We start from the raw sequence: 22314 nt of genomic DNA on the forward strand, positions 1-22314 counted from the left end.
ACGAGTGTGAGGACAAAGGGAATGATAAAAAAAAAAAAAAAAAAAAAAATACTGGCACTGCACTTTACATCCAATCAGGTTTCATATTTCAAATCAAACTTAATAGTTGCCAGTGCAAGAAACCCAATTTTTGCTCCAGCTTTTACAAGCTGGTCTCCAGTGACATTTTCAATTCACATTATACAGGTTAAATAAAGATAACAGATTGATTTTTATGGTGTTTTTTTATTTTAAAGAGTTTGTTTTGAGCTGGTGTCCAAAAGCATCACATCCTGGCCTTCAACATCCTGGAGGAAAAATAAAAAATAAAAAACACCATCAAGAATTGCAGTATGGGAATGTTCCAAGTATTACACACTAAATGGCATTACAATCGTTCAGTCTAAGCCACCCCCCAGGAGCTGCTTAAAGTGTTAGTTCACCTTTTCACAAAGAAAAAGAAAAAAAAAAAAAAAAAATGAAGACTGTATTCTCACTCTTCCATGCAGCACTTCTCAGGACAGATCAAAAGGATTCACTGTGCAGCCGTTGGCCAAACGGTCCATCCCAGAAGAACAGAATGGCGAGATTTCAAATTCTCAGGCTGCTGGACCCCCGTGTGTGGGCACTGACATTGCAGCATCCCCAGAGGGGATTTCAGTTAGTGTTCGTAGTACACAATTTTTCTGAAAAGGTGAACACTAAAGAAATGCAATAAAAATAAAAGCCTTCTCAGACAAATGCCTCAAGGACATCAAGCAACGGGCAGTCTTGACTCAATGAACCAGCAGCCACAACACAGAACGTGACGTAAGCCGCAGCCCACTGGAAAAGGTTTACCCATTCAGACTCGTCATCGAATCATCACAGAAGGCTCATTTGTAACCCAGAAAAGTTGTGTTGGCTTTAGTACTTACCTATTATGCAGTGGGTACAGCCGGGGGCATGACAGGGGGCTGGGCTGCATCAGGCTTGGTTCCTTTCTGCTCAGAGATGGGAGTAGTTGGCAGGATCTCATCTTTAGGCTCCACAATGCTGACGTGGTCAGGCAGGGGCTTCTTGGGGCCAATCTTGCCACTGGGGTCCCAAGGAAGCATGATCTTCACCTTGATACCCAGCACACCTAGGAGGTGAATAATTCGATTAGAAATGATACATGCATTTGTACAAGTCCCTGGCTTTCATTTAATTTTCCTGGAGTCCTTCTCAGACAAATGCCTCTAAATCAATCAGGAGTATGGACACTAATCCAGTGGAGACCCCACATACAGAGACACAGAACGTGGCTTTATATAGGAGAAACCTCCACCAGAAACGTCCAAGTCTGACTCGTCATCGAATCATCACTGAAGGACCGGAACTGCAAGAAATACCGCTATTTGTCTTGTTCTAGGATGTCAACCCCTACAAAAGCAAAGACCTTTTAATATATTTAATGGTTGTGACAAAAGCCAATTCCAGCATCTTCTGGACAACAAAACTTGAGACTAGAAGCACTTTTGGACCTTAATGCATAGTTACAAAGGCCTCCCCGATTTCCCAGATATTTGCAATATAAAACAAGTTATGGTGTTCAATTCCATTCTTGCACATTCGCTTAAAGCTGAACTTTAGTGTTGCACATTAGTACGGAACTCTCTATTGTACAGGCGGTCCCTGGGTTACAAACATCTGACTTACAAACAACTCCTACTTACAGAGGAAGACAACAGGAAGTGAGGAAATTTACCCCTGTAAGTTATGGGAAAAAGGTGTCTCCACTGATTTACCACCAATCCTCGTTTCCACAAAACCCAAAAATTTTCAAAATCCAATTGTCATTGGGACAGAAAGTGAGCTGAAATCTCCTGAACAGGTGCAGACAGCAAAACAAAGGTTAAGGTGGTCATAACCCTTCCCTGTGCTATCCAAAAAGCTTAAAAATGTATTGGTTGGCATTACACTTAAATTTACCTGTTTCAACTTACAAATGCAACTTAAGAACCTACAGTCCCCCATCTTATTTGTAACCCGGGGACTGCCTGTACTAAAATCTTACTTTAATTTTACCACAGTGTGCATTAGAAGCGGCAGCAATTCAGAGCCCATCTCGCATTCTGTTTGAGGGACATCAGCATCATCTAGCTGATTCCTTAGCCTATCACTGGCCCTCCTTTTGTTTACAGGATCTCCGTTTCCAATCAAGGAGGCCAACCTGGGATGGTCTGCTTCCAGAAAGCTATGTACAGCACCCCTTTTACACTGCCAGGATCTGTATGCATTGCATATAAAAAGTATAGCATTGGGTCTAAAACAAATTTATATTCTAATATGTCCTTAGTATGATTATGTGGAGGAGAGGGATGAAACTGGGAAGACAAACAAAAGGAAGTTAAAGTTCAGCTTTAACCTCTGTCTGCATATATGTGGCCTCTCAGCAGGTGGGCTTTAAAGCGACAGTAAACCCTGGCGGCAGGCTACCAAGGATAACATTTCCCCACATGCCTCAATGCTAGTTATCCGCACAGCATGTTTCTTACTGGGATTCTTTTTCTGCTTTACTACTTGTTCCTGTGTTTCGGCCAGTGTTGTCAAGAAGCGCCCCCCATTGAATAGTGCCTGCACATCAGCTGATTTGCCGATCAGCTGGAGTGCCAAAACCAAGGCGCAAGCACACATTGTAGGAGTCATCTCTCGATGTGAGATACCGTATCACAGCCACAATTCAAACCTATAAAAACAGCGCGGAGGGGGTGCAGACAGTAGTTCTTGCACTGTACCTCGCTGTCACAGGGGGCTTTACAGATGGCCCGGTTTTGTCTGTCGCAGGGCAGGATTGCTGCGCTGAACAGCCAGTTTTGCCTGTGTGAGAGGGCAGGTTGCAACACAGACAAAACCAGCTCTTCAACACAGCCACTAGCTGCCCTCCAGCAGCAGCGATGCACAATCTAAGAAATACTGTCTCCCCCACTGTTTGTATAGGTTTAAATTGTGCCTGTGTAATGATGATATCTCCCATCAAGAGATACCTCCTACGATGAACATGCGCCCTGGTTAAGTCAGCCCAGCTGATCGGCAAATCAGCTGTTGTCGTTCTTTACAGCACACACGCAGTACATACCGAGCACTTCAACAGAACATCAGCACCATATTTGCAGTGTACCTATTCCATGTAGCGGTATACTTCCACCTTTTCTTGTGTGTCAGAGACATAATACTAATGGGTCTGAACGCGAACGCTCGCAGGATTGCTAAGCAATGCCATGGAGTACTGAAGACAGGCACAGCACCAGTTATGAAGAGGCTGATGGCACACCGAGCGTGCCGCCCATTGGGGACAAAATGAGCATGCGCCAGTGATATCATGCCGAAAAAAGATGGGCGAGATCTTCTACATGGCATAGCATAAAAAAACATCTACATGCAAGTATTTTCACTTTGTTTTTACATGGCGTAGAGTAGGTCAGGAGACTATTAATCGTTATGAAAATATTCTTCACATATTTACTGATAAAAGATTCCCATATTACACTATGCCAGAGATATGCAATTAGCGGACCTCCAGCTGTTGCAAAACTACAAGTCCCATCATGCTCTGCCTCTGGGTGTCATGCTTGTGGCTGTCAGTCTTGCTATGCCTCATGGGACTTGTAGTTCAGCAACAGCTGGAGGTCCACTAATTACATATACCTGCTCTATACGGTACATGTACTATCATTATTTCAAATAAGTTCCTTTGTTCAAGTTTGATAGCCCTATACAATGTTAAAACTTGTATTGTATCATTCTCAATAAATTTTGAAGAGTAGGTCAGGAGACTACCACCATTTTAACATCGAGCGGCTGCATGTGTGTCTATATGTAAACATTTTACTGTGCTGAGTAAACTGTCGCGGAAAGCCCCTGATGCATATTTGAAAGAAATCGTGAGTTTTGTTAATGTGACCACTGACAGCTAATCACAGCAATCACACAATCAGAATTCCAACCTCCCGGCATTTCCATACACTTAAAAGGCCAGCAGGCTGCGTGCGGTTGGAAGTGCCCAAAGTTAAAAAAAAAAAAAAAAAAAAGGATTCTTTCCTTGCAACAAATCTAGCCAAGTAAAGGATGAAGAGGGGATGGTTGAATCAGAAAAGCCTTTCTCTGGAGGAGGAAACACATTCTGCCCCATGCATGTACTGATCGCTGGGTCCTCTCTCTGCACAAACTGACCCCTCAAAATCATGACACCTTTAAGCCCCTCATTACAGCAATTACATTTCTGAGTGGTAGTTTAGTCCAACAACAGAAACTAATCTGGAGGATGAGGTATAAGAGGCTTCTCACCTTGTCTGAGGAGGACGTGACGTACAGCTGTGTCCACGTAGTAGTTAACTGGGTCTCCACTGTGGATCATCAGGCCATCCACAAACTTCATGGACTTGGCTCTCTGACCTCTCAGTTTGCCGGATACGACCACTTCACATCCCTTGGCTCCACTCTCCATGATGAAACGCAGCACACCATAGCAGGCTCTAACAGAGGAAGAAAAATCAAAGTTCACACAAAAACCTTTAGTGTAACGCTACACTGCAGATTTTTTTTTTTTTACAAGGACAGTTTTAATATTTAGTATCGTCAACATTTAAAATACTCAAAATGTACACTTTACAGTAAAGTGTAGATTTTCTGTAAAGGAAATGCTTAACCACTTCCATAGCTGGGCCTTTTCTGGAACTTTGTTTAACAGTTTAAAGCGGAGCTCCACCCTAAAGTGGAACTTCCGCTCATTGGAAACCCCCCCCCCCCCCCAGCGCCACAATTGGCACCTTTCAGGGGGGGAGGCGTGCAGATACTTGTACAGTACAGGTATCTGCACCCACTTCTGGCATAGATATCCGCAGAATCTGCGGATATTTACGCCACTTCCTGCGGGTCCCCCGCTGTCTGCTGGGAAACACACGGATCCCAGAGACAGCGGGGACCGTCCTTATTGCGCAGCGCGACTGGCGCATGCGCAGTAGGGAACCGGGAAATGAAGCCGCAAGGCTCCACTTCCTGATTCCCATACCCAAGATGGCGGCGGCAGCACCCGAGAGACTATCAAGAGATCGGCTTCGGGTGCCGACATTGCGGGCGCGCTGGGCGGGTAAGTGTCCTCATTTTAAAAGTCAGCAGCTGCAGTATTTGTAGCTGCTGACTTTTTTTTAAAATAGGTGGAACTCCCGCTTTAAATTAGAGAATAAAATGGCGGTCATTGCAACTTTTTACATCACATGGTATTTGTACAGCAATATTTCAAACTTTTTGGAGAAAAAAAAAACAGTAGTTAGCCCAATTTTTTTTGTATAATGAGAGATGTTACGCTGAGTAAAAATAGATACCCAACATGTAACACTTTAAAGTTGCACGCACGCGTGGAATAGTGGAAAACTTTGCTACTTAAAAATCTCCATAAGCGGCTTGAATTTATTTTATTTTTTTTAACAGGTTACATGTTTAGAGTTAGAGGTCTTGTGCGAGAACGATTGCTCTCGCTCCAACGTTCTCAGCAATATGTGTGATTTGAACTAGGGCTGCAACTAACGATTATTTTCATAATCAATTAGTTGGCTGATTGTTTAGAATAATCGGATATGTGAACTAAAAAAAAATAATAAAAAAAATATATAAAAAAAACGCATAGGTGTGAACCAGGCTTAAGATGTTTGGTAGCAGCAGCATGCTTGTTTTTGTATCACCCGTCAAATAGGGTTTTAAAAAAATAAAATAAATGAGCCCTTTACCGATTATGAAAAAAATAGTTAACTATTTTTATAATCTATTAGTTTCTGCCCCAAATTTGAGCGCCATTTACATGTATGGTTGCGACTTATGTTAGCTTCTGTGCACAGGCTCTTTAATTTTTTTTTAAAGAGAATAAAATTACATTCCTTGTCATTGGAATAAAAATGATTTAAACATCCCTTGTTATAGGAATAGTGTGCGACAGGTCCTCTATATGAGATGTGGGGGTTGACAAAACCCCACATCTCTACTCTAGGCTGGAAAGACAGATATATCACCTCTATACCCAGCACACCTAGAGATAAATATTAGAAACCAAACATGCATTTGTACAAGTCCCTGGCTTTCATTTCATTTTCCTGGTGTCCTTCTCAGACAAATGCCTCTAAATCGATCAGGATTATGAACACTAATCCGGCGGAGACCCCACATACAGAGACACAGAACGTGGCTTTGTATAGGAGAAAACACCAGAATTGTCCAGTCTGACTCGTCATCGTATCATCACTGAAGGACAGGAATAGCAAGAAATCACTAGCATGTCATCTTACTAGTTATTTTTTTAAACTTGTATAGAATGGTTACAACAAAAACAAAATTCCAGCATCTTCTGGACAATCAAACTGGTGTCTAGAAGCACTTTTGGCCCTTGATTTGACGCATCGTTACAAAGGGTTCCCCAATTTCCCAGATATTTGCAATCTAAAACAAGTTAAGTTTTTGCAATCTACGTTTGTACTGGATTCTCTTCTGTACCAAAAATACTTACATCCCCGCACTCAGTGTGCATTAGAAGCTGTAGCAATTCAGAGAGCCCACCTCACATGGGGGGAATCGTCATCTTCTAGCACCTTCCTTGGCCTGTCACTAGGCTTTACATTTGGTTTATAGGATTTAGGTTTTGAAATCAAGGGGGGCAAGCACCACTTGAGGTCATAACCTAGGATGGCCTCCTGTTTCCAGAAAGCTATATACAGCACCCCTTCCACACAGCCAGGATATGCCTGCATTGCATAGAAAAGCATATCATTGGGTCTAAAACAAGGTTATATTCAAATATGACCTTTGTACAATTCTGTGGAGGGAAGGGATGAAAGTGGGAAGACCAAACATAAGCAAATTAAACTTCAGCTTTAACCTCTGTAATAGGAATAGTGCACGATGGGTTCTTAATGGAGAAATCTGAGGTCTTTAAGACCCCAGATCTCTCCTCCAGGCTGGCAAGACAGCTACAATTAAACTGTCCCAGCCTTTCCAGCCCTGTCCCCAGGATAGTTTACTTCCGCAGGTCCGGACGCAACGTCTCACACCAGGGCCTTCGAGTGTCAAGAGATCGGGTCAACCGAAATCTCTATGCTCAACTTCCGGCGGCAACCGATTCATTCTCCGACTCGCCAATCGCACAGGCGAGCAGTGAAACACCGGCCAAAAAAGGCGATATCTGAATGATGTCTGTAGCTGCAGGCATCATTCAGATATCGCCACTCAAAGTCAGTGATGTCATATGACATCCTTGAGCTGAAAGTGGTTAAAGAAGTGTGGGAATTGAAAACACACACTTACCTACCAAGCTGTCCCCTATTGCCGCCAAGTCAAGAACTGAGCAATCACGAGCGCTGATCACTCAGTTCTCAGGTCCCCTCTGAGCAACAAATGTCATTCTGTCCTCTGCTCCTCCAGATCTCACTGGAGTGGAGAGGACGGGAGAAGCTGGCTCATGCTCAGTGGTGCACTGAAGACTGAGAAAGCAGCTGATCAAGAAGCTCAGAATCTGGAGCCACTCGGATAGTGGGTTTTGGCTTCATGGTAAACACTGGAACTCCATTACTGGCTGCCCTAAGGCTGAAGAAAACCAGAAGCAGCTTCAGTGAGGATGGCAGCCAGTAAGAATGTGGAGCAGTCATTCATGGGAGCACAGCAAGTATGTGCCCCTAATAGAACCTAATCCCAGCAGAAGTTCCACTTCAGGACCAATCAAATCCACAATCAACAGTGAGCCAGAAGGGAAAAAGGTGGATGTAGGGCAAGCAATAGGACCACCACCTGCGAGTACCTTATCCCAGCACTAAAGCCAGAGTGGCACAGTGGATTAGTGGTTAGCGCTCTTGCCTAGCAGTAAAAAAGGGTCGCTAGTTTATATCCCAACCATGACACTACCTGCCTGGAGTTTGCATGGGTACTCCGGTTTCCTCCCACACTCCAAAGACATGTTGGTAGGTTAATTGGCTTCTGTCCAAAAAAATTGGCCCTAGTATATGAATGGGGACCTTGGATTGTGGGCTCCATGAGGGTAGGGACCGATGCGAGTGTGCAACGTACAGGGATAGGGACAATTGTAGATACTCAGGTTGAACTGGACGTACTGGTGTCTTTATTCAACCTTACTATGTAAACCTGCAAACTCCAAGATCATATCCATTCTGATTTTCACTCAGATGTAACATTTAATGCAAGTTAGGAGGACCAGACCAACTCCTAATTACAATCATTTTAAGAAATGTACAAAGGCTCAAGGTTCAATTTACCTTCATGCGCAAACACAATCTCCCCCCACTTTAGAGAATACTGAATACGTGAAAATCACCAACAACCACCATACTACTATCTGCTTTCATAGACAAGCCTGGGCAACACTCCAGCAGACTAGTCTAATATTCTCAATCCACCAATGTGTGTACATTTACATTAGATTTCATCTCACCTCCTCACAGCCAGTCCTCCCAGGAGCTTGTAACGCAGGGATTCAGCCTGAGCGATGGCACACAGACCTCTTGTAGCAACTTTCTCTGCATACAGCTAAAAAGGAAGAAAGGAGAAATCGTAAACATTCTATTTTTCATAATATCCTTAAACATAATTTCCTCCAATTAAACTGACAAAAACGGAAGTCATGCTTGTTGGCACCCAATTACATAAGGCCAGTTTTAATAGCTTATCTATAGATGGAACTGTACTTTAGCTTCAGTCTAAACTGAAAAATCTAGGGGTGATACTTCAAGCTAGTTTAACCTTTGATCCACATGTACAAAACGTTGTCAGAACATCTTCACCACTTGAAAAACATTGCTTGGCTGCATCCTATGCAATCATCCAGCATAGCTGAAAAGCTGATCCATACATTTGTGCTTTCCCAACTTGACTACTGCAGTGTTCTACTCGCTGGTGTACCCAAATCCGTTATAAATCGATCTTCAATACGTTCAAAAATCTGAAGCCAGAATACTGACTAGGTCTGGTACAAAATGATCTCATTACCCCCTATCTTGCAGTCCTTGCACTGGCTTCCCGTCAGGTTTCGCATAGGCCAAGAGTCTCTTGCTCACCTAAAAGGCTCTTCATGGCTTGGCACCCCATTATCTCTCTGAAATTTTATCAACTTACTTCCCCCTCAAATTCACTGTGCACCCCCCCCCCCCCCCCCACACTCAATGTGGGACTGAGCCCGAGTACGTACTGTTTGCTTCAGTGAGCCATTACCGGCGACATGACTCCCAGGGTGTTACTTCTCGTTATCATGGCTCTGGCCCTGTGATTTGGCCAGAGCCGCTATACTCAGAAGTAACCCTCGGGAGTGATGTTGCCAGCTGCTGCAGTGTAAGGACACTGCAGCAAGGGTTTCGATCTCAGGTATTACATAACAAACTAGTATGCATAGCATAATTAGCTCATTATGCTTTTGTCTTGCAGGTGTTTTAATTTTTTTCAAAGTGGGTTTACAACCACTTTAAGGGGGAAAGGAGAAAGAAGGAAAGGCAAAAATGATAAGCAAAGCTAAAAAGAAAATAGTAAGGGGCCGTTCACAACTAAACAGATTTAACAAGTGGGCAGTTGCAAGTTATGGAGGTTTGGCAGGGAGTGTTGCGATGAGCATCACACCAACTCCCTTTTCATTTCTAGTGCTTAAATCAACACTAAACATCACACTGATGTGTGGCGGCACGCGGTGCCTACATTTGCGCTAGAATAAGATGCAGCATGTCTGCATTTTACTGCAGTTCATTGCACCGCAGAGTGAATGGATCTTGTTCTATAGAAAAACTGTTTCTATGTGCCCTAGTGGTGACTGGTGTTTATCCAGTGCATAAAAGCCACCACGCTGCATGAACCCTTAAAACGTTACTTGAATATCCCTATATATACACCTGTAAATACCCCCCAAAATTAAACCCCTTTTTAGCATTAGGTACGCAAATATTTAATCCATTTTCGTTCCATAAAAGAAAACAAATTGTGAACAGGGGCCCGAGTCACTGAAAAAAGGAAATGTGGATGTTTCTCAGACAAATGCCTCGAATCAGTCTTCACGCCTCACCAGTCACACGTGCCAGAAGTAAAGGGGGGCAGCAGAACACTACCCCATCCATACCACTGGCAGTGCCAAGAGTGAAGTTGGACTCGTCATCGAATCATCACAGAAATCATCCAAAGTGATACTAAACACCGCCAGATGATCCAACAAACTCACCTCCACACTGCCCTCAGGAAAACCGAATCTCTTCTGGACTACAGCAGTCAGCTCACGTATACGGCGCCCCTTCTCACCAAGGACATTCTGGGTCCTGCAAGTAGACAAAAAAAAAAAAAAGTAAAAAATAGATTAGTATAGCAGCTTACTAAAAGCAGCATGTGCTAGGATTATACCAAGTTGTAAAATTTAGGAAAACAATGATGTCTGCCCCCTCTAACAGAAATAGTAACTGGGCATTCACTGTGGCATGGAATAACAGTCTCTTAACCCTTCCTGACTGCCTCCTGGCCCCTTCAGGGCTGGAAAAGCCAGGAGGTGGACAATTTGCTACTGTGGTCTTAGCATAGTAATTTGTTTAAACAGGGCTGATTATATGCTGCAGCTAAATTGGGCTAGAGCCCTTTCACACTGAGCCGCCTGCCGCTTTACAGTAGTTTTAAAGGTACGCTTTTAAGCCCTGCTAGCGGCCGAAGACGGGGTTAATAGCGCCCATGTACCGCCACTGAAGCGCTTTGGCAGCGGTGCCCATTCATTTCAATGGACAGAGGCGTAGGATGAGTGGTGTATACACCGCTCCTCCACCCCCCCAAAGGCACTGCTTGCAGAACTTAACTTCCTGCCAGCGTCCCAGTGTGAAAGCACTCGGGCTTTCATACTGGGGAGCATTGACAAGTTTTTCAGGCACTATTTTTTTAGAGCTAAAATGCCTGAAAAACACCTCCAGTGTGAAAGGGGTCTTAAGTAATCTTTATTAGATGGTACCGCTCAAAAATTCCCTCATTTTAATGACAGATTTAGCATGTGGGCAGCAGTAATTTGTGGACTGCAGTGAGTGGTGTGATGAGCATTAACAAATCACATTGGTTCTTTTTATATTTAATTTTATCTGAAGTGCTTAAAATCAACATTAAGGGTTGTGCGGCGACATGCTGTGCCTACCTTTGAACTACAAAAAAAAAAAAAAGAAAAAAAAAAAGTGCAGCATGTCTATTTTACTGCAGCTCACTGCACAGCAAATATAATTTGTTCCATAGAAAACCTTAAACTAAAACTATTGAACAAACTATTTTCCCTTTATGCATTGCCGTAAATAACCCTAAAATTACCCAAATTAAACTTTTTCTTTTTTTAAAACAAAGTATGCAAATCCATTTCATAAAGGAGAAAAAAAAATAAAAAAATAAAATAAAAAAAACTTGGGTACAGGGACTCGAGCTACTGAAAGAAGGAGATGTGGATGTTTCTCAGACAAATGCCTCGAATCAGTCTTCACGCCTCACCAATCACACGTGCCAGGAGTAAAGGCAGGCAGCAGAACACTACCCAGTCATACCACTGGCAGTGCTAAGAGTGAAGTTGGACTCGTCATCGAATCATCACAGAAATCATCCAGCATCCTGCCCCCTCTAACACAGGCAAATAGTAACTAAAGCAAACATAACAGTTTATTGTGTGCTGCAGATGGACAGGTGCTAAAGGTGCACACTGTATTTCCAAACTGAGCAAACTGGTATTTTGTAAATGGGGTCAATCACTGGGGCATGGAACAGCAAAATATTAACCCTTCCTGACTGCCTCTCGACCACTAAAGGGCTGGAAAAGTCAGGAGTCGGACGATTGTGTCACAATAAAAAGCTCCTAATAGATAGTATACATTGGGAGCTTTCTGGTACCCACTGGCTACCCTGCTCTTCGCACGGTAAATGGTTTACACGGCCACTCAGCATTAAGGCCCACTCGAGTGGTCGCATATACGTGCAGCTGGCGTCAAGGGATTAAGGGAAACCTGTGTTGGTAAAAATAAAATGCAGCCAAAACCTGGGTCTTCAATGAAAGCCCAATTGAAAAAAAAAAAAAAAAAAAAAAGGGCTTCCCAAGTTAACCACTTTCAGATCGGACCAATTTGCTGGTCAAAGACCAGACCACTTTTTGCGATTCGGCACTGCGTCGCTTTAACTGACAATTGCGCGGTCGTGCGACGTGGCTCCCAAACAAAATTGACGTCCTTTTTTCCCCACAAATAGAGCTTTCTTTTGGTGGTATTTGATCACCCCTGCGGTTAATTTTTTGCGCTATAAACAAAAATAGAGCGACAATTTTGAAAAAAACGCATTATTTTTTACTTTTTGTTATAATAAATATCCCCCAAAAATATATAAAAAAAAACATTTTTTTCCCTCAATTTAGGCCGATACGTATTCTTCTACATATTTTTGGTAAAAAAAATCGCAATAAGCAATTATTGGTTTGCGCAAAAGTTATAGCGTTTACAAAATAGGGATAGTTTTATAGCATTTATACAGTAATCACTGCTATATAAATGCAGTGATTCCTGTGTAAATGACACTGGCAGTGAAAGGGTTAACCAGTGGGTGGCAGTGTAGGGGTTAAGTGTTCCTAGGGGTGTGTTACTAACTGTGGGGGGGTTGGGCTTTCATTTAGTGTACACTGATCTCTGCTCCAATCACATGGAGCAGAGATCAGCGTCACTAGTTGCTAGGCAGAATGGGAAAATGTTGTTTATACAGCATTTCCTCCATTCGGCCGCTCCGTGAGACGATCGCGGGGATGCCCGCGGCGATCGAGTCCGCGGGTCCCGCGACCGGACTCACGGGGGTCCCGACCAGCGCGGGAGCGCGCCGCCGGCGGCGCGCTCCCGATGGCACGGCGGCAACGAATATTGGACGTACATGTACGCCAATATGCCTGCCCGTGCCATGCTGTCGACGTACATCGTCGTGCGCTGGTCGGGAAGTGGTTAAGTAAAGTAATATATCCACCCCCCCCCCCCCCCCCCGATTCCTTACCTAGGTGGATGCTGCATTGGTCCCCCAGCGCCTCTACACCGAGAGTCGAGTGAGCAAACACTGGAGATCGCTCGGTTTTCAGAGCTCTGCAAACAGAGCTCCAAATTGTCAGTGTAGGCACCTGGTGGATCCACTTTGCTGGGATGATGCGGTGCCTGGACTGACATCAGTGGCGTCAGAGAGTACATCAGCCTGCTCTCTGCTGAAAAAGGATCACAGGAGTGCTAAACGAATCACACTCCTGTAACCCTGAGAAGTACAGCCAAACGAGCTGATCAGAGCGGGGCCATAACGAGTCTGTATCCACTCAGAGTATACATGGACAGAGTCCACACTGCTCTATGGGCAGATGGGTGTAAACCAGGGATATGCAATTAGCAGACCTCCAGCTGTTGCAGAACTACAATTCCCATGAGGCATAGCAAGACTGACAGCCACAAGTATGACACTCAGGGGCAGAGGCATGATGGGACTTGTAGTTTTGCAACAGCTGGAGGCCCGCTAATTGCATATCCTTGGTGCAAACTAACTCCGCTGTCTGTTTACATTCCACTGCCTCCTTTCCCACCTAGATGGAGAAGGATGGATTCCCTATCATTTTTCTTTTAGTGGACCAAATTGGAGGTGGGCGGATGTAAATTAACGCTGTTTACATAAAGTCTGTTTACACCCACTGGTCCATAAGGGTGAATAGACCGCTCCAATCAAATCTGCTTGAATAACTTACAGGTGGACCTGATCGGACCCTTTACCTCTGTACACCCCCCACCTTCAGTAATATAAAATAAAACAGGATGTCTTTAACCACTTGCCGACCAGCGCACGACAATGTATGTCGACAGAATGGCGCGGGCAGGCATATTGGCGTTGGTCGGGACCCCCGTGAGTCCGGTCGTGGGACCCGCGGACTCGATCGCCGCGGGCATCCCCGCGATCGTCTCACGGAGCGGCCGAATAGAGCAAATGCTGTGTAAACAACATTTGTCTATTCTGCCTAGCAACGCTGATCTCTGCTCCATGTGATTGGAGCAGAGATCAGTGTACACTAAATGAAAGCCCAACCCCCCCACAGTTAGTAACACTCCCCTAGGAACACTTAACCCCTACACTGCCACCCACTGGTTAACCCTTTCACTGCCAGTGTCATTTACACAGGAATCACTGCATTTATATAGCAGTGATTACTGTATAAATGACAATGGTCCCAAAAATGTGTCAAAAATGTCCGATGGGTCCCCCACAATGTCGCAGTCACAATAAAAAAAAAAAACGATGATCGCCGCCATTACTAGTAAAAAAAAAAAAAAAAAGAATAAAAAATTAATAAAAATGCTATAAAACTATCCCTATTTTGTAAACGCTATAACTTTTGCGCAAACCAATAATCGCTTATTGCGATTTTTTTAACAAAAATATATAGAAGAATACGTATCGGCCTAAACTGAGGGAAAAAAATGTTTTTTTATATATTTTTTGGGGGATATTTATTATAACAAAAAGTAAAAAATAATGCGTTTTTTTCAAAATTGTCGCTCTATTTTTGTTTATAGCGCAAAAAATAAAAACCGCAGAGGTGATCAAATACCACCAAAAGAAAGCTCTATTTGTGGGAAAAAAAGGACGTCAATTTTGTTTGGGAGCCACGTCGCACGACCGCGCAATTGTCAGTTAAAGCGACGCAGTGCCGAATCGCAAAAAGTGGTCTGGTCTTTGACCAGCAAATTGGTCCGGTCTGAAAGTGGTTAAACTCCGTATACATTCTCGTGTGAAGACAGCAATCAAGCCGGTAGGTTTATTTTACTGCTGAAGAGTCACTGCATGACTCGTGTGTAATAAGAGCCGGTCTGCTCACAGTTTAATCATTTTGGACTTTTAGTATTGGCTTTAAGCAGAAGATACAGACATGTGGTTAATCCTGCTCACCTGGTTGCCAGAATGATGATCTCAGTCCTGGTTGGGGTGACTCGGACCTCCACACCGGAGTAGCCATCTTCAGCCAGCTCGCGAGTCAGGAACTCGTTCAGTTCAGCTTTGAAGATGCCATCAGCGACAAACTGTAAACACACAAGTTACAAGTTTAACTATGCGCTAAGCCATTTCTACACTACTGACTGATCCATACAATGTATCAATAATTGGCTTTACCGTGATTGGCCACTTGGGCCTGAGCAATGCATCCTGGGAATAAGGCAAAGGGGGTTATTTACGAAAGGCAAATCCACTTTGCACTACAAGTGCACTTGAAATTGCACTTGGAAGTGCAGTCCCTGTAAATCTAAGGGGTAGATCTGAAATGAAGGGAAGCTCTGCTGATTACCCAATCATGTGCAAGTTAAAATGTTGTTTTCCTTGCATGTCCCCCTCGGACCTACAGTGACTGCACTTCGGTTTTGCCTTTAGTAAATAACCCCCATTGTCCTCACACCCAGCAGCATCAGGTATTTGAGGGCCCCGAAATGTGAAGTGGGAGAAAGGCAAAGGTGCATTAAAGATTGCTTAGGGGATATGTGGCTTTTCAAGAAAACCTGGCACTCCGGCTTTAATGGGCAAATTACCCGCCTCTCATAATGCCCCCCAACACACTTTACATGCAGTGTAGCTGATTTTATCCCCCATGGAAAGCAGCTGAAGCCAGGGCATAAATGCTAACCCCCCCCTTAGCAATATGCGACATCCATATTTAGGGTGTACCATTTTTGCTAAGCATGCAGGGTTCTTCTCCATCGCAGGAGCCGTCAAATGCTAAATTGCAAGAGATATGTGAATGAAAAAAAAAAACCTACAAGTCTCACCTGTCTGAATTTGTAGTTCTCAATGGGATAAGATTGCGGTGATCAGCGTCAACTTATCCTTTAAAAGATGAGTTACGCAAATTTTTTTATTTTTTTTTTTAAACGTGAGCAGCTACAAATACTGCAGCTGCTGACTTAGACCCCATTCACACCTGAGCGTTTTGTAGCCCTACGCCTGAAGCTACAAAACGCTGGAGGGGAAAAAATACATTATTCTCAATGGAGATGGTTCACATCTCCACTCCAAGTCGCCTGAAGCTCAAACAAGTTCCGGACCCTTTTTTGTCGCGCGAATCGGGCTGATTTGGGCGTTTTCATTCCCATAGAAACTAATGGAAACTCTCGATTCGAGCGTTTAGCGCGACAACGAGCGTTTCTATGGGCGTTTTGACGCTGTATCTGCTCAATGCTTAACATTGGTGACCTTTTGCCCTGCACAAATTTGCGACAAAACACGCCGCAAATCGCAGTAAAAACGCCGCAAAAAACGCCTGAAAAAGCTACGCTCAGTTGTGAATGCAGCCTAAAAGTGGTTGTAAACCAAACCACTTTGACCTACAGGTAAGCCTAGATTAAGACTTACCTGTAGGGCCAAGAAATATCTCCCAAACCTATACGGTTTAGGAGATATTTGCCCGAAGACGGGCACCGCTCTCTACGGCGCATGCGCTGTAGACAGTGGCGCGCAGACGCACTGAGCGTGGCATCCTCGATAACGAAGATGCCGCGCGTCTCGGCTCCCTGCGCATGCGTGGGAGTGACGTCATCGCGGCTTCGCCGAATGACAGCGGGCGGAGCTGCGAGACCCACCGAGAAGATGGATGCGGCGGACTACAGGGGACAGCGGTGACTTCGCTGGCTCCTGTGTCAGGTAAGTGACACATAATGGGCTACTAAGCGATGTATAGTAGTCCATTATGCTTTGCCTTTGCAGGGAATGAAAGAGGAAGTAAACTCATCAGGGTTTACTTCCTCTTTAAAATAAGGACACTTCCCTGTCCAGGGCGCCCACGATGTCGGCACGCAAAGCCGATACACCCCTCAGCTCTTGGGTGCTGCCACCACCATCTTCTGTACGGGAATTCCCTACTGCGCATGCACGACTCCACTGGCCCCTGCAGTCTCCAGGGACCAGTGTATCTCCCAGAAGACGGGTAGGCGCCAGAAGTTGCGCAGATACCTACGGAAGGCTTGGGTATCTATGCCCGGAAATGGGAGCAAAATACATGGATTAGACAGGTATCTGCTCCCCCTGCAAGTTCCATTTTTGGGTGGAACTCCGCTTTAAATAGGCAACTAAAATCGCAGTGTGATTGATGTGGGAAAAGCCTGGTGCCCCGGTCTTTCAGATCCCTACAACATGAACAGCCGTGTGTAACAAGCGCTCCAATGTCATGTTCCCAATTCATCGGAAGATCATTTATAACGTTCTGTGTACATGTAAACCAGCATGCCCGGTGCCAATATACAGAGGATGGGTATACACAGGATGTACTCAGGAGACACACACCCGCCAGACACAGGACCTCTATACAAGATAGTCATACACATGTACAAAACAAGAAAAGATCTAACACCGGGCACACAACCATGTACATCAATGTACACACCACACACTGTACATATCTATGTTGGCTGTACAATTGAAGAGCCGTGTACAAATCCTGCACACCATATACTGAACATGGCCCGGGTGCGCAGACACCGGACGGAAGCAGCAGCCATGGCCCGGGTGCGCAGACACCGGACGGAAGCAGTCATGGCCCGGGTGTGCAGACACGTCCCGGGTGCACAGACACCGCTGGAAGCAGCCATGGCCCGGGTGCACAGACACCGATAGAGGAAGCAGTCATGACCCGGGTGCGCAGACACCGATAGAAGAAGCAGTCATGACCCGGGTGCGCAGACACCGATAGAAGCAGTCATGACCCGGGTGCGCAGACACCGATAGAAGAAGCAGTCATGACCCGGGTGCGCAGACACCGATAGAAGAAGCAGTCATGACCCGGGTGCACAGACACCGATAGAAGAAGCAGTCATGACCGGGGGGAAAAAACACGATAGAAGAAGCAGTCATGACCCGGGTGCAAAAACACGATAGAAGAAGCAGTCATGACCCGGGTGCACAGACACCGATAGAAGAAGCAGTCATGACCCGGGTGCACAGACACCGATAGAAGAAGCAGTCATGACCCGGGTGCACAGACACCGATAGAAGAAGCAGTCATGACCCGGGTGCACAGACCGATAGAAGAAGCGTGCACAGACACTAATAGAAGCAGAGCTCTCCATACACAGTCTGTCTCCCCCTCCCCCACACAGTACACACACAGTACACACACAGTACCCGGACGGCGCTCAGTCCTCCCAGCCGCCATGACAGCCGGTCAGCCCAGGCCGCATTGTATCCGCCGCCATCCTTCATCGTCTTCCCACCTCACCCCCCGCACCTTCATCCCCGGCATCGTACATAGCCCCGTCCATACCCCCGGACCTGTATTCCCCGCCGACACCGGCCCCGTCCGCCCTCACCTTCCTCTTCTTGGAGATCTGCACTGCCATCTTGCGCCGCGCTGCTGGAACGAAAGGGAGAGTACTTCCGGCGGAAGTTGGTAAATAGAGCGACCGGCCGCCGGAAGTAGTGTGGCTCCAGCCGCGGGGGGTGACGGGAGATGTAGTGCTGGAGGGTCACAGAGCTCATTATGATTTTGCTCTGTAAGGCTCCATGGTGGAGTGTGTGAAATAATGTGTACAAAATGAGAGCACTCCAACAACAGTAATAATAACAATAATAAAAAAATAAAGATTTATATTGATCATTGTGATTGTAACAGCAATCGGTTGCCCATGTCAGGTATAGGTAAGATGAGGTGACTACATGAGGGGGTTTGGCTGTATAATGGGGTATGTACTATGTGCTGCTCCACTATCAGGGACATACTAAAAGGAATGACAGAATGGAATGCCCATAGACTTTAACAGGGAGATGGAATGCCCATAGAGAATAATGAAAAAAAAATCAATTTGTGACAGACTCTTTTGACATCTAAATATATATTTTTTAAAAAGCTACTTTTAAATATCAGTGGCCATGTTTAATATTGAGATTAGATGGGATTACTGTTGTTTTTATGGCATAACAAAGGTGAATGACAGAATTAAATGCCCATAGAGTATCATGGGAAGTAAAATATAATCTAATTTGCAGGCAAATCTGAGAGACATAGCAATTCCACCTTTCCCACAGCTTTTCCTCAAGTAGAGTAGCAGATTGTAAAATTGGGATTATTTGGGATTACAGCTGTTTTCTATGGAATGACAGATAAATAATAGAAAGGAATGCCCATAGAGTATCATGGGGAGCAAGATGTGACCTGGAGTCAGAACCATTGGTCATATCAGATCAATCTTTAGCAGACATACTATGTTCGTTAGTGATGTCCAAATTTGACATTGAGCAGGATTATTATTGTTTTCTATAGAATGACAAACATATGACAGAGTGGAATGCCCATAGAGTATAATTGGAAGCAAGATGTGACCTGGAGTCAGAACCATTGGTCATATCAGATCAATCTTTAGCAAAAATATTCTCTATGTTCAGTGGTGATGTCCAAATTAGACATTGAGTGGGATTGTTATTGTTTTCTATGGAATGACAAGGGTGAATTACAGAGTGGAATGCCCATAGAGTATAATGTGAAGCAAAATATAAATTGATTTGAAGGCAAATCTGAGACACATAGCGATTTACCCTTTCCCACAGGTGTTCCTCAAGTAGAGAAGGATATAGTAATATTGAGATTATTTGTGATTCCAGCAGTTTTCTATGGAATGACAGAAACATAAAAGAAAGGAATGGTCATAGAGTATATGGGAAGCGAGATGTGACCTGGAGTCAGAATCATTAGTCATATCCGATCAATGTTTTCTAGACATACTCTCTATGTTTAGTGGTGATGTTCAAATTGAGATGAAGTGGGATTATTATGGTATGGCAGAGTATGGCTGGGTTTGGCAGAGTTTGGCAGAGTATTGGCAGGGTATGGCAGAGTATTGGCAGGGTATGGCAGGGTATGGCAGAGTATTGGCAGAGTATGACAGAGTATTGGCAGAGTATGACAGAGTATTGGCAGGGTATGGCAGAGTATTTGCAGGGTATGGCAGAGTATTGGCAGGGTATTGCTGGGTATTGGCAGGGTATTGCAGAGTAGGCTGTCAAAGAGCAGCGCTGTGGACACTACAGATGCAGCCCACAGCGCTGCATCCATCCGATCTCTCCCCCTCCACTGTACAGATCAGTACAGAGAGGGAAGAGAGGAACCAGCGTCATGTCATGACGCGGGTTTGTTTACAAGTGATCGCTCCATTCACGATCACATTGTAAATGGCCTGGGTGTAGAAAAATGGTCGAAGCCACAGCCTTTCCTAAGGCCGTGACCGCGGAGCGCTCCGCGGATCGTGGCGTGTGCCGATCCGAGCGGGGTGACCCGTTTAGGGATGAGCTTGGTGTTCGAGTCGAACGCATGTTTGACCCGAACACCGGCTGTTTGCCCATTCGGCAAAGTCAGAACTCTGTAAGCCGTTCGTGCCAAATTCGCGCGACGCTCACGGTGCCATTGCAGTGCATTGCTGGCTCATGATTGGCCAAGCATGCACTGTGACCCTGCATGCTTGGCCAATCGCAGCGCCGGCAGCGTGGAGAGCCATAATTGGCCACAGGCGGGATGCCTATGGCCAATTATAGCTCAAGCTGTTTAGTACACGCCCCACACTATATAAGGCCGCCAGCGCAGCTGCCTTGTGTAGTGTTCCGGCGTCTGGAGGAATTACTGGGTGTTGTGTGCCTTCAGCACAGTATATACCTGTATCTACCCTTTATTGCTGTTCTCTAATTGAGCCATCTGCAGGAGTTAGTGGGTGTTGTGTGCTTCCAGCACAGTATACACCTGTATCTACCTTTATTGCTGTTCTCTAATAGTGCCATCTGCAGGAGTTAGTGGGTGTTGTGTGTCTCCAGCACAGCACAGTATACACCTGTATCTCCCCTTTAATTGCTGGTGTTCTATAATAAAGGCATCTGCAGGAGTTAGGGGGTGTTGTGTTCCTTCAGTATAGCACAATATACACCTGTATCTACCCTTTATTGCTGGTTTTCTCTAATACAGCCATCTGCAGGAGTGAGTGGGTGTTTTGTGCCTCCAGCACAGCACAGTATACACCTGTATATACTCTTTAATTGCTGGTGTTCTATAATAAAGGCATCTGCAGGAGTTAGTGGGTGTTGTGTGCCTCCAGCACAGCACAATATACACCCGTATCTACCCTTTATTGCTGGTGTTCTCTAATACAGCCATCTGCAGGAATTAGTGGGTGTTGTGTGCCTCCAGCACAGCACAATATATACCTGTATCTACCCTGGACAATGTGTTGCTGAGGCATCCTACAGCGACTATAAACATCAATGGGTTACCCTCCCCTCCTTTTGAGATGGAAAATGGGACCAGACAGAGCTGCCCACTTTCGCCCCTCCTTTTCGTACTATCATTGGAACCTTTACTTTCGACGATCAGAAACAACCCAGAAATAAAAGGAATTATGGCGGGGCAGGAGGAGCACAAACTTGCTGCATATGCGGACGATGTATTGTTTTATATAAGTAATCCCAAAGGTTCATTGTTAAAGATAATTGAGGCCCTTGACGACTATGGGAAATTATCAAATTTCAAAATTAATGAAACAAAATCTGAAATTCTTAATATAAATGTTAGCAAACAAGAAGCACAATTAATCCAGGAACAATGTAAATTTAATTGGGGGAAAGAATTGAAATATCTGGGAATAAAATTGGCTCGCACTTTGGATAAGATTTACCACTTAAATTATATTCCATTATTAAATGAAATTAAAACTGAACTCAGAAGGGTAGTTAATAGAGCTATATCTTGGCTGGGTCGAATAAACGTATTCAAAATGTTTATCCTCCCAAAAATTCTATATAAATTCCAGATGTTGCCTCCAGTTATTTTTTAAAGTTAAAATCTTTAATGAGTAAATATATATGGAACAATAAAAAACCTAGGATCTCCCATAGTGTACTAAAACAAGAGAAAAGGCAAGGGGGATTGGCAGTCCCTGACCTGCAATATTATTATCAAGCTGTCGTATTGTCGAGAATTGTCGAATGGGTAAGGGAGAAAAAGGATGAGAAAAGGTGGATGAATTTAGAATGTATATACAGTAAGGCACAACTTAGTAAGATAATATGGAATCCTCCAAAATATAGGGCACTTGATATAGATACAAATGAGCTGACACGGATTGCATTTACGGTAAGATTTGGGACAGGGTATATAAAAGATTAAATGGACACTATAATTCACTGTTGATAGTTTTGAAAGATAATGAGTACTTTCCCCCTGGTAGAAGGGAGATAGGAGGAAACTGGATTAAAAAGGAAGGGTCACAAATAAAAGATATAATTAAAAAAGGGAAACTTATTCCACACGAAGATTTAGCA

The 22314-nt window shown here is 44.5% G+C and overlaps 1 protein-coding gene and 3 non-coding genes across 4 annotated transcripts; all 4 read right to left on the minus strand.

Annotated features, from left to right (window-relative positions):
• Window positions 1-205: 205 nt before the first annotated feature.
• RPS3 (ribosomal protein S3) lies at window positions 206-18447 on the minus strand. The gene is made up of 7 exons (XM_077451460.1): window positions 18327-18447; window positions 14926-15056; window positions 10193-10286; window positions 8429-8523; window positions 4288-4475; window positions 897-1102; window positions 206-287 (listed from the first exon to the last, which is right to left on the minus strand). Exons 1-6 carry the CDS (start codon window positions 18354-18356, stop codon window positions 900-902), a joined length of 741 nt encoding a protein of 246 aa, XP_077307586.1. The 5' UTR covers window positions 18357-18447; the 3' UTR covers window positions 206-287; window positions 897-899.
• On the minus strand, window positions 707-852 carry LOC143928611 (small nucleolar RNA SNORD15). The gene has a single exon (XR_013262450.1). It is a non-coding gene; the product is annotated as a small nucleolar RNA SNORD15 (small nucleolar RNA).
• Window positions 1181-1331, minus strand: LOC143928614 (small nucleolar RNA SNORD15). Its single transcript, XR_013262452.1, has one exon. It is a non-coding gene; the product is annotated as a small nucleolar RNA SNORD15 (small nucleolar RNA).
• LOC143928613 (small nucleolar RNA SNORD15) lies at window positions 6094-6240 on the minus strand. Its single transcript, XR_013262451.1, has one exon. It is a non-coding gene; the product is annotated as a small nucleolar RNA SNORD15 (small nucleolar RNA).
• Window positions 18448-22314: the final 3867 nt, after the last annotated feature.

This window comes from Lithobates pipiens, unplaced genomic scaffold, assembly GCF_037356315.1.
Source record: "Lithobates pipiens isolate NorthernLeopardFrog02 unplaced genomic scaffold, aLitPip1_a1.2 Scaffold_23, whole genome shotgun sequence".
In the NCBI taxonomy this organism is placed as follows: domain Eukaryota; kingdom Metazoa; phylum Chordata; class Amphibia; order Anura; family Ranidae; genus Lithobates; species Lithobates pipiens.